Here is a 15,957-nt window from a genome sequence, read left to right as displayed (position 1 = left end):
TGATGAAGGCTAATATAAAATAATAAAAGGAAATAACATTTTAAGAACATATCTTTAGAATTTCTTCCAAGAAATGGGTGAGGCATAACACCTGAAAGTGTAATTAAATTTTGGGATTATAGATCTATGAATGGTTTTTAAATTTTTACTATTTCTTGGAGATACATCAAAGAGACTCTGGAAGCCTTTATAGTCTTTCTGAAACATTCTTTGGTACACCATCTGGGACTAAATGATGTACTAGATGGATACTGATCTAATTCAGTGTAGCATTTACATTAGGCTGATTAGTATTATATACTTAAAATTATTCATGTAAAAGTGTTTTGTGTCTTTTTTTTTTAGGTATGTAAAAGAAGGAGATACTGTGTCTCAGTTTGATAGCATCTGTGAAGTTCAAAGTGATAAAGCTTCTGTTACTATCACTAGTCGTTATGATGGAGTCGTTAAAAAACTGTATTATAATCTAGACGATATTGCCTATGTGGGAAAGCCATTAGTAGACATAGAAACGGAAGCTTTAAAAGGTATTGTAAATGTGTTCATCTATTTTGCCGAATTGATTACTGCTGTCCTTTTGTTATTGGGTACCAATTAGAAGAGATATTTACTTTTAATGACTTATAGGATTTAATTTGGTGGTTTAAAAGCTGAAATTAGGAAAATAGAAAAGGTCCTCTGTGATGAATGATTATCTTCTGACAAGTTACCATGTTAGAAACATATACATTAACACTTAATTTATCTGGAGGCCTGCCTTCTAGAAACCTTCGTGTTCAAAGAATCAACAGACTTTCTCAGGAATTAAAGATTCAGGCCTTGAATCCTCGTCACTAATAACAGAAACTGGAGTAGGTGAAGGGTTAAATGTAATAGTGGGATCATTTTGTTTGCCACTGATTCAAAAACAAAAACACTTCCTTGGGGGTGCCTGGCTAAGTCAGTCAGTGGAGCATGCAACTCTTGATCTTGGGATCGTGAGTTTGAGCCCCACGTTGGGGTAGAAATTACTTTTAAAAATTAAATATTAAAAAAACCCCACAGTCTCATTGGTAATGGTTACGAAAACCAAACTTGCTGAAGAGAACTGGAAGAGAAAAGAAAGGAAAATTGTAATGAAAAATGAAGAGATTAGCATTCAGAAGAAGCAGTGACCATGGAACTTAGACGCAGTAGATGGCCTGACAAAAGTGAATCTGTTGTGACAATGTTGCAAAGGAAAACTAAAACAGTAGGCTCTCTGAGTGGTGGCAAACCGCTGTCTACCTCAGAAATTCCTTATGGCATTGTTGTGATACACTAAAGTTATGTCACCTAGGAAACAGCTTTGCCATCAGGGATTGGGCGGGGTGGGGGGCTGTGGCATAAGTTTTGTGATGCAACCCTAAGCCAGCAATCTATCTGGGAAGGGCTGAAATAGACATTTTAGTAGTGTAATTCAAAAGTCCAGAACAAGTCTGAATTACAGACTTCTGGTTGACTCATAGCTCTGCAGACTATATCATTAACAACAACAACAACTAATATCATAGTCATACTTTACAGTTTATAAAACGTTTCGCTTTTATTTTATTTATCCTTAAGTATTTATCCTGAAGTATTTCAGTTTAACAGATGAAGAAACTAAACACAACCTATAAAGGTTGGGCGATTTGCCCAATGGTCAGTGACAGAGCCAAATTTAGAAATCAATGGCCTGTCTTTGTCCAGAATATTTTATACTATGACATGCTGCCTCCAAAAGATGAAGATGGCTTATTGAAGCCTTCTTATTATTTATTATTTTCTGCTATAAAAGCAGGATATGTGCATTGTAGCAAGTTGTAAAATTCAGAAAATTAAAAATAAAATGAAAGTATTCCTACTACTCAGAAATTACCACTTGTAACACACTAGTGTTAAGACATTTTTCTAAGCACACAATTATGCATTGAAATAGTTTTTACCAAAGTAATGTATTCTGCTTGCTGTATTCTAATCTGTTTGCTTAACTAGGTATGTGTTTTCATGACAATACATTTTCATTTTACCTGATAATCAGACTGTATTTAAATTTCCCCAGTTGCTCCCAAAATGTCTTTGAAATTTCAGTTGGTTTGTTCAAACTGAGGTCCAATATAGGACCAGACATGGCCCATGATCTCTTTTCACATGACTCATACTCTTTCCCATTTTGTTTCGTGACACTGACTTGTGGACAGGACTGTGCCATTTGTTTTGCAAAACGTCACATCTTTGGGATTTGTCTTATTGCTCCTTCATGGTGGTTCTTGGGTGGTTCCTACCATTCTTATAGTTCCTGCAAACTGGAAGCAAGTTTGAAAGGCTAGGTTCAAGTCAAATATTTGCCTATAATACATCATGATCACCATATATAGCTTCACATCAAGACACGTCTAGATGACCTGCTATAGTGATGCTAAGTTTAGACAGTGGATTAGGATAATGATAACCCTTGCCCCACCACTGTAGTTATGTTTTACCTTTTGCAGCCTGGAAGTTATCTATATGTTGTTACTTTGGCACTATGTAGATAGTTTATAATCATTTGAGAATCCTTGTCTAAATCGACAGTTGCTTTAGGGGTTGTGGAATGATGATTTTTTGATTCTGTCATTCTTTTTACATTGTTAGCTGGCATTCTGTAAAGTGGAGCTTCACCCTCATCAACTGGGCCTATTAGTTACTCCGAAATACAGTTCCTACTGGAAAGACAAAATAAATGCTTAATTTTTTTCCCTTACCAAGGAGTTGCTTTTAATAGTGATATTAAATTTCCAACTTTCTCTTTGTGTGTATTCAGTTGATTTGCTGTGTTAAATCTATTATAATTGTTCTTTTTCATGCTGAAATTGTTAATAGTAGTGACCATTTCAGGGTGGCTCCTATGCGTTCTTACATATGACTCCATTAATTTTCAAAAGCTTTCTTGCTTTTGGCACAAGAAGAAGATTGGGACTCACCTTGTATGTTCCCTACCCGAGATCTGGAATTATCCATTTCTTCAGGGCTCTTGTTCCTTGTAATGTGGAGTGGACAAGAGACCATAATTTAGGTAGTAAGGGTGCTTCCTATTATCTTGATTCCAAATTTCTGTTGAAAGGCATGATTTAAGAATATTGAAAACAAAAAAGAATTTCCTTTTAAAATTACATGAAACACAAGATTATTTTGATGGATCAATGACTATTATTATTATTATTCAGTAAGGACCTAAAAAGGCAAGAGGGTTATACTCTTGGCACAAACTGAGAGCGCTGAATTCTAACCACTAGACCACCAGGGAGCATCAGTCTGGGCACAAACTGAGGCAAGCAAAGATGCTGAGCACTATTATGGATGTCATTAAATTAGAACACCCAGTCAGGTGTTTTAGGCCAGATTAGATACCAATTTAGGCCATCCAAAACAATGAATTATTTGTATGAACAAGTAAACAATCGAGACTTATAGGGTTTTTATTGTTTGGTTTTAGAGTTTATTTTGGCATTTTCAACGAGATTCAACTTAACAAGTCTTGATATATAGCAAAATACAAAGTCAAAGAGCTGTTTCAGAGTAGGGGTGTTTTTTCTAGAGAATTGTTTCACAAAAATTAATCTCCTATGTAGCATGAATGAATCTCAAAAATGTATGCTGAGCAAAAGAAACCAGACAAAAAAGAGAACATGCTATATGGTCTATGTGCATAAAATTTTAGAAAATGCAAACTAATATAAAGACCAAAAACTGATTAGTGGTTGCCTGGGTATAAGGAATCTCTTAGGGGCGGTGGATATGTTCCTTATCCTGATTGTTGTGATGGTTTATAGGCATATGCATATTTCAAGTTTATCAAGTTTTATATTTTACGTATGTGAGGTTTATTTGTAAAAAAATGAGATTGCATAGGTTATGTTCAGAATAAAAATTATCTGTTAATATTCCTCATAGAGAACTGATCATTTGCTAGCTATTCTGTTTTGTTTGCTAGTCAGAGTGTAATCTGAACAATTATTTTACATTGTAGTTTTATTTTTGCATATATGCCTTTTTGCTCTTATATTTGTGTTTTATTGTATTTTTTTACTGTGAGAATAAACTATGTATTATAACCTATATATAAGCAAACCGCTAGAACAGTAGATTCAATTTAATGAGACATTTATATATGACTCTTCTTAATTCAGAAATGGGAAAGGTTTCTAAATATTTTTTATACCTTTTCTTCAGCAGGAATTTGTAATAATATTCAATTTGTTTATATTGTTTTTTACTTTCGTGCTAGTAAAACCAATTATACTATAAATCAAAAATTAGTGAACAAAAAGTCTTTTAGAAGCTTAATATACATTATTTCCATTTTACAGGTGGAAAATAATTATAGCATAGAACTATCAAGGGTATAAGAGATCAAAACTAGACATCTTAATAGTAGTATTGGAAATTAATCCTGTCTTCTAATGCTTGTTTAAATGATACTCTGTGGTACTGTCTTTTGTGTGTGTGTGTGTGTGTGTGTGTGTGTGTAACTATCTTTTGTAACATGGTGTTGTTGTCTGCTTTTCGAGGCCAGAATATCAAGGATAAACTGGACTCACTTATGCTACCTTGGATGTGTGACATTTAGAAGGCATATACTGTTGTGCTCGTGTCCACAGCACATATACTAGAAGGCATATACTATCAAAAAATATATATTATAAGTTGAAATCCAGTTATTTAATATTACCAAGATTATATCAAAGCTATTCCATGTCTGCTATAAACTCAGTTATAAGTATATTGCCATTCATTCTTTTTACAGCTAACCTGGCTTTCTCTAGTCTCTATTTAACAAAGTAAGATGGCTCCTCACTTTCTTAAATAGCTGAAGTTTTTTATACCAACTTCTCAAAATCATTTATTTGAGGGGAATCGTAAGTTTTATTTTTTTTAACTTTATATATTTTACTCCTTCTTAAAGTGAGGGTATTGAGTATAGCCTAGAATCTTTTTTGATTACACAAGAACATGTTAATGAACATTTATTATTCTGGAAACAACACAATTCTGCATCTGGTTTTTGGTTTTTCAGCCTACTTCTTAGCATCGTCATTGTGCCCGGCCATGATTCTCCTTCCTGACTTTCTGGGAACACCGATAGCTAAAGTTTGTTAAGAAGTAGGTACAAAGAAGAGAAACTAAGATCTGGAGTCTACATTCCTTTTTTCTGGAGCAAGGGCATGGTTTTAATGCTGAGGCCATGTGGCAGCTGTTTTAGGTATTCTGATCCTAAAGCTATGTGCAGAATTAAGTTCCCAGAATGTCTGACCACTACTACTATACCTAATTAATCCTCATTGAGGAGTCTTGCCACCATGGGGAAGTATTAAGGAAAGAGAAGGAGAAACATAAGCTATAGCAGAATTCTATATAAAACTAATGTTATCCTTCCATTATATTGTATTTATCCTTTAACATCACCATCTACCATTGACTGCATGCTTTCTCTGTGCTAATGCTATATATACATTATTTCATGTAATCACGTAGATTAAGTTATCTAGATTATTATTTGCATTTGAAACATGCATCATTGAGACCCACAGAGGTTTAATATTTTGCCTGTGGTCACATAGCTAGTACCTGGCGAACTATGATTTGACCCTAGCTCTTTTAATTCTAAAGCCCGTATTCCTAACCACTTTGTTACACTGAAAATTCTGTTCAGAGATTATGAGTATGAGCTCCATTCTGCATCTAGAACACTGGGACTGAATTTCTAGCACTGTTCATATTCATATTTATGAAAATCTGCTATAAACACATAAATTAGGTGTCCCATAGAGTTTATAATCTATTTTTTACAGATTTATTTATTTAGATAGAAAAAGCACGAGTGGGAGAGGCAGAGGGAGAGGGAGAGAAAATCCATAGCAGACTCCATGCTGAGCCCAACATGGGGCTTGATGTCACGATCCTGAGATTATGACCTGAGCCAAAACCAAGAATCCGACGTCTAACTAATTGTACCACCCAGGCACCACCCCACAAAGAGTTTTTAATATTACAATGCTTACTAGTATTGATACAGTGTTCTGAGTTAAAGAAAAGCTCTTTGAGGGGTGCCTGGGTGGCTCCGTTGAGTGTCTGACTCTTGATTTCAGCTCAGATCATGATCTCAGGGTCGTGGGACTGAGCCCCACGTAGGGCTCTGTGGTCAGCACAGAGTCTGCTTGTCCCTCTCCCTCTCCTCCCCACCCCGACTCATGCTGTCTCTCCCTTCCTGTCTCTCAAATACATAAATAAAATCTTAAAAAAATAATCTCTAACATAAAACAGTTCTAAGAACATAGTATGTCATTCAATTAAATTATACTCAGTGATATAAATTGCAGAATATAATGCCTGGGCATAATAAGTGGGCAATAAAGGGCAGCTGTAACTTAGTTTTGTTCAGCCAGTTGTAGATGGAGTTGATTGAATTAGCTGTTTCAGTAATTTGATGTGAAAAAGAAAATGCAGTGGGATCTCATTGGTTTGAGTATCACAATTCTCAATTTATGATCACTTATAAAGGAACTAAACTGAGTTTACATTTGTTCTATAAGGAAAGATCTTCCTAAGCAGTTTTGTAGAGAGAAAAGTTTAAAACTTTTTATGATAACAAATTCTTTCAAATGCCCTTGAGTGCTTTAGTATTTCAAAACATTTTCTTTACAAGAATTTCCCCAATTAAGTGAATTAATTGACTACTTAATGTAGTTTTTAGAAATAGTTCTTAAAATACTTAAGAATATTGCAACGTCAGTTTTCATTTTTTTACTAATTCAAATTAATTTTTTATTTAGTTAATCTGAAATAATAGTTCTATTATAAATTTGCATCACATGAGGAATTCTGGAAACATTAAATCGACAGTTTTCATGACAAAAAGTGCTTATTTACCAGAGTTCTTTTGTTCTTTTTAAAAATTTAAGTAAGGCTTTTAAAACTGTGTATTCTAAATCCACCACTGAAAGGATAAAATCCCACATATTATAGTGCTAGAACCATGAAAATCGTATCACTTGGGGGAGAGTTATGAAATTTTGGGTTAGCCTTAACTCCACCCCCCTCCACCCAGGGTCTGTTTCTACATTGGTAAAATTGAGAAATGTGCCCTGCATTCCTGTAATAGTATTATAATCATAAAAGGAGAAAATATGTATAAAAACACTTAGAAAATGATTTAAAGTACTATGTAGGAAGGTGGTATTTTAGTGCAGAAGAGAGCTTTCTTCCAGCAATTACCTGACTACTACAAATAATATATAATATAAATAACTTCTAACCAATGAATTTGTTTTATTACTCATATTTATACCCAAATTACTCTAAAAGGCTGTACTACTTGGTCACATATCAGAATGTTTTCCGAAAGGTGAGTAGCAGTAAATTCAGTAATCTTTTGGAAATATAACTTTTACATATTTCTGGGCATTTATACATTTCTCATATTCCAGCAAATACACATTAATTCAGGTTTTATTTGGAATTCCTGCAATTGAATCTCCTTGGGTTCCCTTTTTATCTTAGTTCCTAATGCTCATCTTTCTTACTAGTTTCTCCAATAACTTTAACAGTGTGGACAATACTACAGGGTTTCTCAAGTTGCAACAAAACTCTACCTTGAACAATAAGAGCTGTATTCTAGCTTCTGTGACCACAAAGAAAATTTACTAGGGTCGTGAACTAATGGAAACAGCACACGGTGAGGCAGCCCTCGGAATGAATCCCAGCTCCACGGTTTCTTAGCTGTGTGAACTTAAGCCAATCATTTCATCTTTCAAGTGTCAATTTTTTTTAAGCTGTAGAATGGGGTAATAACACCTATCTTACACAGTTGAAGATTAAATTATGAATTCGCATCTAGTGTAGCATTTGACATATAATAGGTGCTTGTGGGGGAGGAAAAGTAATTCTCCCACTAACCTTCTGAGTTCTTAGCTGAGACTTCTTGTAATACAAGACAGATTAACAAGAGAAAAACAGAAGTTTATTAACATGTATACCTCATCTGTACCAGGAAAAGATGAGTAACTCAAAGAGATGGCTTTAGAGTTTAGGCTTAAATATCATTTTGATAGGGAAAGGGAAAGTGGGATGTTGGCTTCTTAGGATGTTGGCTTTTTCGGGGAGATGAATGGGCCCTTAGAGAACAGATGGGAGGTATGACAATTGGGTCCAAGTTCAAGTATAGTGCTGACTTCTAGTCTCTCCTATGATGGGAGTCAATCTTCCCTGGTGAATGAAAAGGCTTTATGACAGTTGAGTTCCTTCTGGACGATCTGTCTTTAGGCACTGGAGAATTTAGGGAATGCCTTTCCCTGCATTTGCTGTTTTTCAAGTGCCTACAGCTCAAAATAACCAGTATATGAAAGTGGCATATTTGGGGTGGCATAGTCTGCTACCCTACGTGCTCAATACAAGTTTTTTGTTTGTTTTGTTTTCCCTTCCTCACCTTGAGGGGAACTTTGAGAGCTCCACTGGGCCAGTTCATAGACCAGTGAGGAAGAATGAAGGAGATTGTCTTTCCATAGGTACAGCAGTGGAGAATTGTGATTTGCTTTGAATGGAATGTCAGAGCAAATTCAGTTGCCTGCTTTCAGCGGCCTAGTCTCTGATTCACTCATTCCCACAGAGGTTTCTGCTGTACAGCATGGATTTCCAAGCATCAGACCTTGACAATTAAATGCTCTCAGAATTTTTTTATTTTTGATTGTAGAAATACATGCGAATAGCCTGGGGGTAGTTTTTTATTTGTTGGCACTCTAGATTTAGAGAATAGACCAACCAAATTAGCATTAGCCATGAAAATAAAATCTTCCACAGCATTCCTTAAACCGTTTTCAAAGCAGAGGAAAATGTTAGATGCTTTATTTTAGGAAAGTGCTTTAAGATTGTCACAGATTTTATATGATTCTTTCATGTCATTTGTCTCACATTGGATTTTTATTGATTACCATTTGCAAATATAAATGAGAAATTTGTTAGGGGAGTGCTTAAAATACAAAACGTTTAAAAATGTATTGAAGAAGTTCTCACTTTTTAACTTGTAGCTGCTGCATGATTCTAACAGAAATGAAGTAAACACCAGGTAATAATCAACATTCTACAGCACTAGGTGCCTGTACCTCCCTTCCCCCCCACCCCGTCTGTTTTGCATTGTGACGTTGTGTCTTCCCACTTTGAAGTAGCCTGACTAGTATGCTTTTGAGTATACGTTTTAAGTTGAATTTATTTATATATTATAAGCCATGAAGCTTTTTTTTTTTACTTTTTAATATTTTCAACTAAAGAGTAAAATTTTACCTTGTTGACCAGATTCAGAAGAAGATGTGGTTGAAACTCCTGCTGTGTCCCATGATGAGCACACACACCAAGAGATAAAGGGCCAGAAAACACTGGCAACTCCTGCAGTTCGCCGCCTAGCAATGGAAAACAATGTAAGTTGTCTTATTATTTAAGTGCGAGGTTACATAGAAAATACACATTTGTAGTGATGAAAAGTTAGCCAACTGTTCCATGAACAGATGGCTCAAGTTGAGATTAGAGAAAAATGATAATGTGTGTTACTGAAAAGTGTTGCAGAAAAGCACCAGTGAGAAATGAGAAATTGCAAACTTATTACTTACATTAATTGAGCAGTGTGGTTTTATTATTTTTCCTTAAAGCCTAATAAAAGTCAGGGCCACCATCTACTGGACACTTGTAAATACTAGTGTCTTAGGTCAGGTCCCCTAGAAGCCAGCTTGAGACAGGGATTTGGATGCATGTGATGGATTGATTGAGGGCGGGAATAACTTTTCTGAGAATGAGGGAAGCAGATAGAGAAGGGAAATGGGCCGGGCAAGAATGTGGTCTCAAGGATCTGATCCAATGGGGTTAGGAAAAACCATTGAAATTGTACTGACTTGAGACAAGGAGACCAGCCTTTTGTATTCCCTCTTATCAGCCAGTCATTGGCGCTTATCCAGGGCTAAGTGGCTCCCAGGTACTGGAATCAGTATGTATACATTATCTCATTTAATTTTTACAATGATACTGTCAGTTACAGGGGCTATTTGGAGACTTGGAGAGGTGAAATAACAGGTCCAGGGTCACACAGCTAACACAGTGGTGAGGCCAGGATTCTGAAGTGAGTCTCTGTGACTCCAAAACTAGTACCCTTAATCATAATATACTGCCTCAGCAATTACTGCGTCCGTTACTTGCGCATTTATGAGTCATACACTGTGTACACACACATTCTCTCCAGTCGTCACCGCCATCCTGCAGGGTAGTTTGGATTATCCCCATTTTGCAAATGAGAAAGGGCAGGGAAACTGATTAATTGCCTCAAATCAGGTAAGTAGCTGAACTGGGGATTTGAACACATCTGTTCTCTTACAAACTTGGGTTCTTTGCACTGCGCCTCATAGTGCAGGGTTTTTGTCTGTTTTGAGAGAGGTGGTTAAGTTACAGTGGGAAAAAACAAAAGCTTACATTTTAGAAATACGTAATGAGTCATTAAAATGTTCATATCCCTTCAGACACTTATCCTACCATTGGGAGACTATCCCAAGGAAATAATCTAGGATACGTTCTTCCAAGTGTTTTATATAGCCAAAAGTGAGAAGGCACATACAGGTTCAAAATGAGGGATATGCTTGGGTAAATTATGCTAAGGATTTTATTTATTTATGAGAGAGAGTGAGAGAGAGAGCAGAGGGAAGAGCAAAGGGAGAGGGATAAGCAGACTTTCCTGAGTACAGAGGCCAACACAGGGCTCGATCCCAGGACCCTGAGGTCATGACCCAAGCTGAAACCAAGAGTCGGGGCACTCAACCAACTGAGCCAACCCAGGTGCCCCTAGGTAAATTATATTTTAAACCTTTAATGGAAATTTATGTAGCGATTAAATGTGTTCAATATGAAGACTATTGAGCATAATAGAAAATAGAAATAATATGGAACACTACATTGTGAAGGGCATCAGATGAAAGATTGATGTTATGTATTTCTTTGAAAGTTATAGGGATGCCTGGGTGGCTCAGTTGGTTAAGCCTCTGCCTTCGGCTCAGGTTGTGATCCCAGGGTCCTGGGATCGAGTCCTGCATCCGGCTCCCTGCTTAGCGGGGAGCCTGCTTCTCCTTCTGCCTGCTGCTCCCCTGCTTGTGTTCTCTCTCTGACAAATAAATAAATGAAATCTTAAAAAAAAAAAAAAAAGAAAGTTATAAAGTATTTTACTAATGTTTTTCTTAGTTATATAGAAAAACTACTGGGGTACCTGAATGGCTCAGTCGGTTAAGCGACTGCCTTCGGCTTGGGTCATGATCTCAGGGTCCTGGGATTGAGCTCTGCATCGGGCTTCCTGCTCAGTGGGGAGCCTGCTTCTCCCTCTGCCTCTGCCTCTCGTGCTCTGTCTCACTGTCTCACTCTGTCTCAAATAAATAAAATCTTTAAAAAAGAAAAAAAGCGAAACTACATATAGCAATGCATGATTTTGCTTTCCTATACCATTTCTTGAAGATGTATATGATTAGTAGAATATTTGTATTTACCAGTAATTACCAGAAATTACTAGATTACTTACTATAAATCACCTTTTCTTTTTCTGCAGTTTACATATTTATGAATTATATTTGTTTTTAAGTTAAAAACCAGTGTCATTTACAGTTATTTGAAATTATCTAAAAATTATTAAAATCCCCAGAATTCTTTGTTATAAACTAAATGTTTGACATGATAAAGTCCTTTATTCTGAAGTCATCGTTAGAGAAGCACTAATACAAATGATGCAGGACTTAACCCTGAGAAATTAATAAATACACAGGAAGTATGAAGCTGTCATCTAAGCTTATGTGTCTTTTTATTTAAACAATTAAATTTAATGAGAACATTTTATCTCTGTACCAATATAGAAGGGGATTAAATGAAGCCAGATCACAGTGTTTCCAGAGAGAATCATGAACCTTTTAGGTTTCTGGACCCAGTTCCTGTGTGTGTATTGGGGGTGGGGATGTTTCCCATAACAACAAGCAATTCTCTGGACACCAATTGGATATCCTACAATTCAGGTCTGTTGATAGTGTCAGAATTGACAGGTTAATGATTCATTCCTGCAAGACTGCTCACCCTCCCCCACAACACTTCAGATGCTCTCAAGTCAGGTTATCACCTATGCTTCTGACCAGCTGGCTACCGATAGGAGTTTCCATTGACACCCTCCAAGTCAGCATGCCATTCGCAAGCCCAGGTTATTACCTGTACTTCTGACCTATTGGCTATGGATGGGAGGTCCGCACAGTCCTCTCTTTCGGTTTAATTTGCTAGAGCAGCTCACAGAATTTAGGAAACCTATTTACTCACTAGATTACTGATTTATTATAAAAGAATACAACTCCAGAACAGCCAGGTGGAGGGACACAGAGCAAGATATGTGGAAAGAGGCATAGAGGTTCTATGGCCTCTCCAGGTGTGCCACTCTCCCCAAATCTACACGTGTTTACAACCTGGAGGCTCTCTAAACTCAGTTCTTTTGGGTTTTCTTTGAAGACTTTATTAAGTAGTCATGACTGATTAAATCATTATCCATTGACAACTGATTCAACCTCCTGCCCTTTTCCCCTCTCCAGATTTGGAGTAGGGGACTAAAAGTTTCAAACCTCTAATCACAGGGTTGGTTCCCCTGGCAACCAGCCTCCATTTTTAGTTCCCTGAGGGCTATCCAAAAGTTCATTAACATAACAAAAGAGACCTCTTTACACAGGTCCTTTCAAGGGTTTTAGGAGCTCTGTGCCAGAAATGGGGAGAAGGACCAAAAATAGACTTACTATAAATCACAATCTCACAATGAGTATCTAGTGGAAAGAGGAATTACATCATTTATTATTATGTAGAAACCATAAGGGGCGCCTGGGTGGTTCAGTTGGTTAAGCATCTGCCTTTGGCTCAGGTCATGATCTCAGGGTCCTGATTTTGAGTCCCTGTAGGGCTCCCTGCTCAGTGGGGAGTCTGCTTCTCCTCTCCCTCTCCCTTTGCCCCTCCCCTGTTCCTGCTCAGGCAGGCGATCTCTCTTTCTCTCTCTCAAATAAATAAACTCTTTAAAAAGAAGAACAAACAAAATAATAAAATACATATTTGACACTTAACTTGGGCTGAGAAACTCACAGTAAATTTAAATTTACTCAGTAAAATTAATTTCAGTTTTTGTATTTATCTTAAACAACTGTGAGAAAAAAACTGAGAGGGCTTTTGTATGATGATTATTTTAAGTATTACTAGTTTACTGATGGCCAGGTTGTCTCGAACATGCTATAAAGGCATGTACATGAGTTGTGTCTTTCCACGGTGTCAGCTTTATTCAATCACAAAGCAGGGTTAACATAATTGTAAAGCAGGTTCGGGATTCTAAACTCAATGACATTTTTCTACGCCTTTAACCTGGCTTCATACATGTCACACAAAACAAAGTACAATGTAAAGTCGCACAACAAACAAGATACAATAAGGAGTAACACCAAGTCCGTCCCTGAGTGCACAGTTGAGGAGCGGACTGCGTCTGGGCTGGGTGGGCTCTTGGCGCAGGCTGCTTACTGTGGTCAGGCAGCGGAGGGACTCTTAGGTTCACAAGTCAGTCGGGCGAACCTTTGGTGGCAGTTGCCTTTTTAATGCAGTCAGATGTGGAAGGGTCAGCATCTGGAGAGTCTGTTTGCTACAGAGGTCTAACCTTTTTAAAGTTTAAGGGGACTTGGCAGGCCTCTTCTGGTTCTAATGACTACCAGTTTCTGATTCTTCCAGGTTTGCACGACCTCACTGATGATCAGACCCTAGTACTGTGCTGGGTTCGGTGATTTCTGGTCTTACCTGCAATGCCTTTGGCTGCTTATGTCACTGCTTGACCTGAGCGAATCCATCTTGCTGTCTACAAAAGATCAGAAACATTGGTGTACATTTGCTGTAGTGTTTAACTCTTTAAATTTTCAGTTCTTATATAGTCTCCAAAAATTAAAAAAAAATCTATTAAGTACTATGCAAGAAGTTTAAAAATAGTTGACTGTTTATAAAATGTAAGTTTTCATAGGTATGGATTATATACAATGTAGATACTGCATTGTTACCACATGGGCAAATGAACAGTATATACAAAAGTAACAAATGAGTAAAAAAGGTAAGAAATGATTATACAGGAAGGGTAGCTATAGTTTATAGCATTCTATTAAGAAAATAAGAATGTTATTTCCTTATACAAATTTATATTGGGCAGAGATTATTTTTACCTTCAATTGATTAAATTCCACTTAGAGACCTTAATGATGGATATATTTATTTCTGGATAGTTTTTGATGTAGGAAAATGTTGGGGTTCAGAGCAAACAGTCAAGAAAGAATTCTTAAGACGTCTTTGGTGCAAAAAGGTGGTGTTATTAACGCATGGGAACAGGACCAATGGGCAGAAAGAGCTGCCCTGGGGTCATGAGGAGTGGCTCACTATATACTTTCAAGTTGGGAGGGGGTTAGGGATAGCATAAATCTCTAAGGAATTTTGGAAGCAAGGTTTCCAAAACCTTGAGGGGGCTAGTTATTGTTAGGAAAAGGTTATTTATTACTGTCTAATCAAACCCTAGTTATGAGACCCTTCAGATATGCATCAGTGGGTCATATGATTGGGGGATGATTGCCAACATATGTCTTGAGGGGTAGAGATAAAGGAAGATTCCAAAGGAATTTTTGTACGTTAAAGACAACTTATAGGATCCTGAGGTCAGGATAATGTTAAGCTAAGATTGCCTTTTGCTCTTAGCAAAGTATTAACATCGAGGCAGCTGACTTCCTGGAGGAATGTCACTTTGCCTATCTCAAGGACTTGTCAGTGGGCTGTAAGTAGTAAGGAAATTCAATTTTTCTTTCGCCTTTGTTTCCTACATTGGTTTTATTTTCAACATTAAAATGTGTCTTTTTTTTTTTTTTTTTTTTTTTTTTTTTTTTTTTTTTAGATTAAGCTGAGTGAAGTTGTTGGCTCAGGAAAAGATGGCAGAATACTTAAAGAAGATATTCTTAACTATTTGGAAAAGCAGACTGGAGCTATATTACCTCCTTCTCCAAAAGCTGAAATAGTGGCACCTCCACCAAAACCAAAAGACAGAACTGTTCCTATACCGATATTGAAACCTCCAATATTCACAGGCAAAGACAGAACAGAACCCATAAAAGGTAACAACAGTAATGCAAGGTACTACTACAAGTTATTTGGGGAAATTTACCTTAATAGATCCAGGTATATAATATGGTGTTCTCAATTCTTGGGGGGAAGTTCAAATTCATCATACTTTTTTAAATGGTGAAATAACAGTTTTACCAGGAAATATTTTAATTTTTACTGATAATTTCTGAAGAGTAATGTGTTAGCAGGTTTCTTGGAATATAAACTTATATAGTGATAATTGTTCTTTTTTAAAGACTCAGGATTATAAACATAAGTTTTAGTTAGCATCGAAATAGCTAGCTCTGATTTGATATTTATAAACTCTTAGGATGATTAACTTCCAGAAGTGTGGCTTTGCAAGAAAGCCAGTAAGTAAATACATGGCTTGCCTCCTTTTATATATTTTTTTTATATACCACAGCATTAAAGGCAGTTACCTGTTAATACTATTACACTTGACACTGGGTTCTGTGCTGCAGTCAGTGCTCCGGCATTGGAATTAGTATCTTTCAGTTACATAATGAAGATGGTAGCCTTGAGAGGGAGAGTTTAGTCAAAAAAGTAAATGACATTAGAAAACCCTCAATTTTAGTAAAAAGGTTTAAAGGATTTAAGAATTTAAAAATATAGGGGCGCCTGAGTGGCTCAGTTGGCTACATGTCCCACTCTTGGTTTCAGCTCAGGTCATGGACTCAGGGTCATGAGATTGAGCCGCCTTGGGCTCTATGCTCAGTGGGGAGTTTGCTTGAGATTCTTTCCCTCTGCCCC

At 36.7% G+C, this 15,957-nt stretch overlaps 1 protein-coding gene and 1 long non-coding RNA gene across 3 annotated transcripts in view; one reads left to right on the top strand and one right to left on the bottom strand.

The window, feature by feature from the left end:
* The window catches only part of LOC123795167 (uncharacterized), a 55,497-nt gene that overhangs the window by 24,815 nt on the left and 14,725 nt on the right, over positions 1–15,957 (bottom strand). For both annotated transcript variants that reach the window (XR_015726362.1, XR_015726363.1), the window contains exons 2-4: positions 13,852–13,909; positions 11,273–11,422; positions 9,316–9,431 (exon numbers count right to left, since the gene is read on the bottom strand). This is a non-coding gene — a long non-coding RNA (uncharacterized LOC123795167). The remainder of the gene's footprint in view (positions 1–9,315; positions 9,432–11,272; positions 11,423–13,851; positions 13,910–15,957) is intronic.
* The window catches only part of DBT (dihydrolipoamide branched chain transacylase E2), a 46,957-nt gene that overhangs the window by 20,668 nt on the left and 10,332 nt on the right, over positions 1–15,957 (top strand). Inside the window, exons 4-6 of the mRNA XM_045801685.2 lie at positions 346–527; positions 9,328–9,449; positions 14,981–15,197. Of these exons, the coding sequence (XP_045657641.1) occupies positions 346–527; positions 9,328–9,449; positions 14,981–15,197 (521 nt within the window). The remainder of the gene's footprint in view (positions 1–345; positions 528–9,327; positions 9,450–14,980; positions 15,198–15,957) is intronic.

This window comes from Ursus americanus, chromosome 12, assembly GCF_024610735.1.
Source record: "Ursus americanus isolate L20-20 chromosome 12, mUrsAme1.1.p, whole genome shotgun sequence".
NCBI lineage: Eukaryota > Metazoa > Chordata > Mammalia > Carnivora > Ursidae > Ursus > Ursus americanus.
The sequence above is the reverse complement of the archived record's forward strand: the minus strand, read 5'-3'. Positions and strand labels throughout refer to the sequence as shown.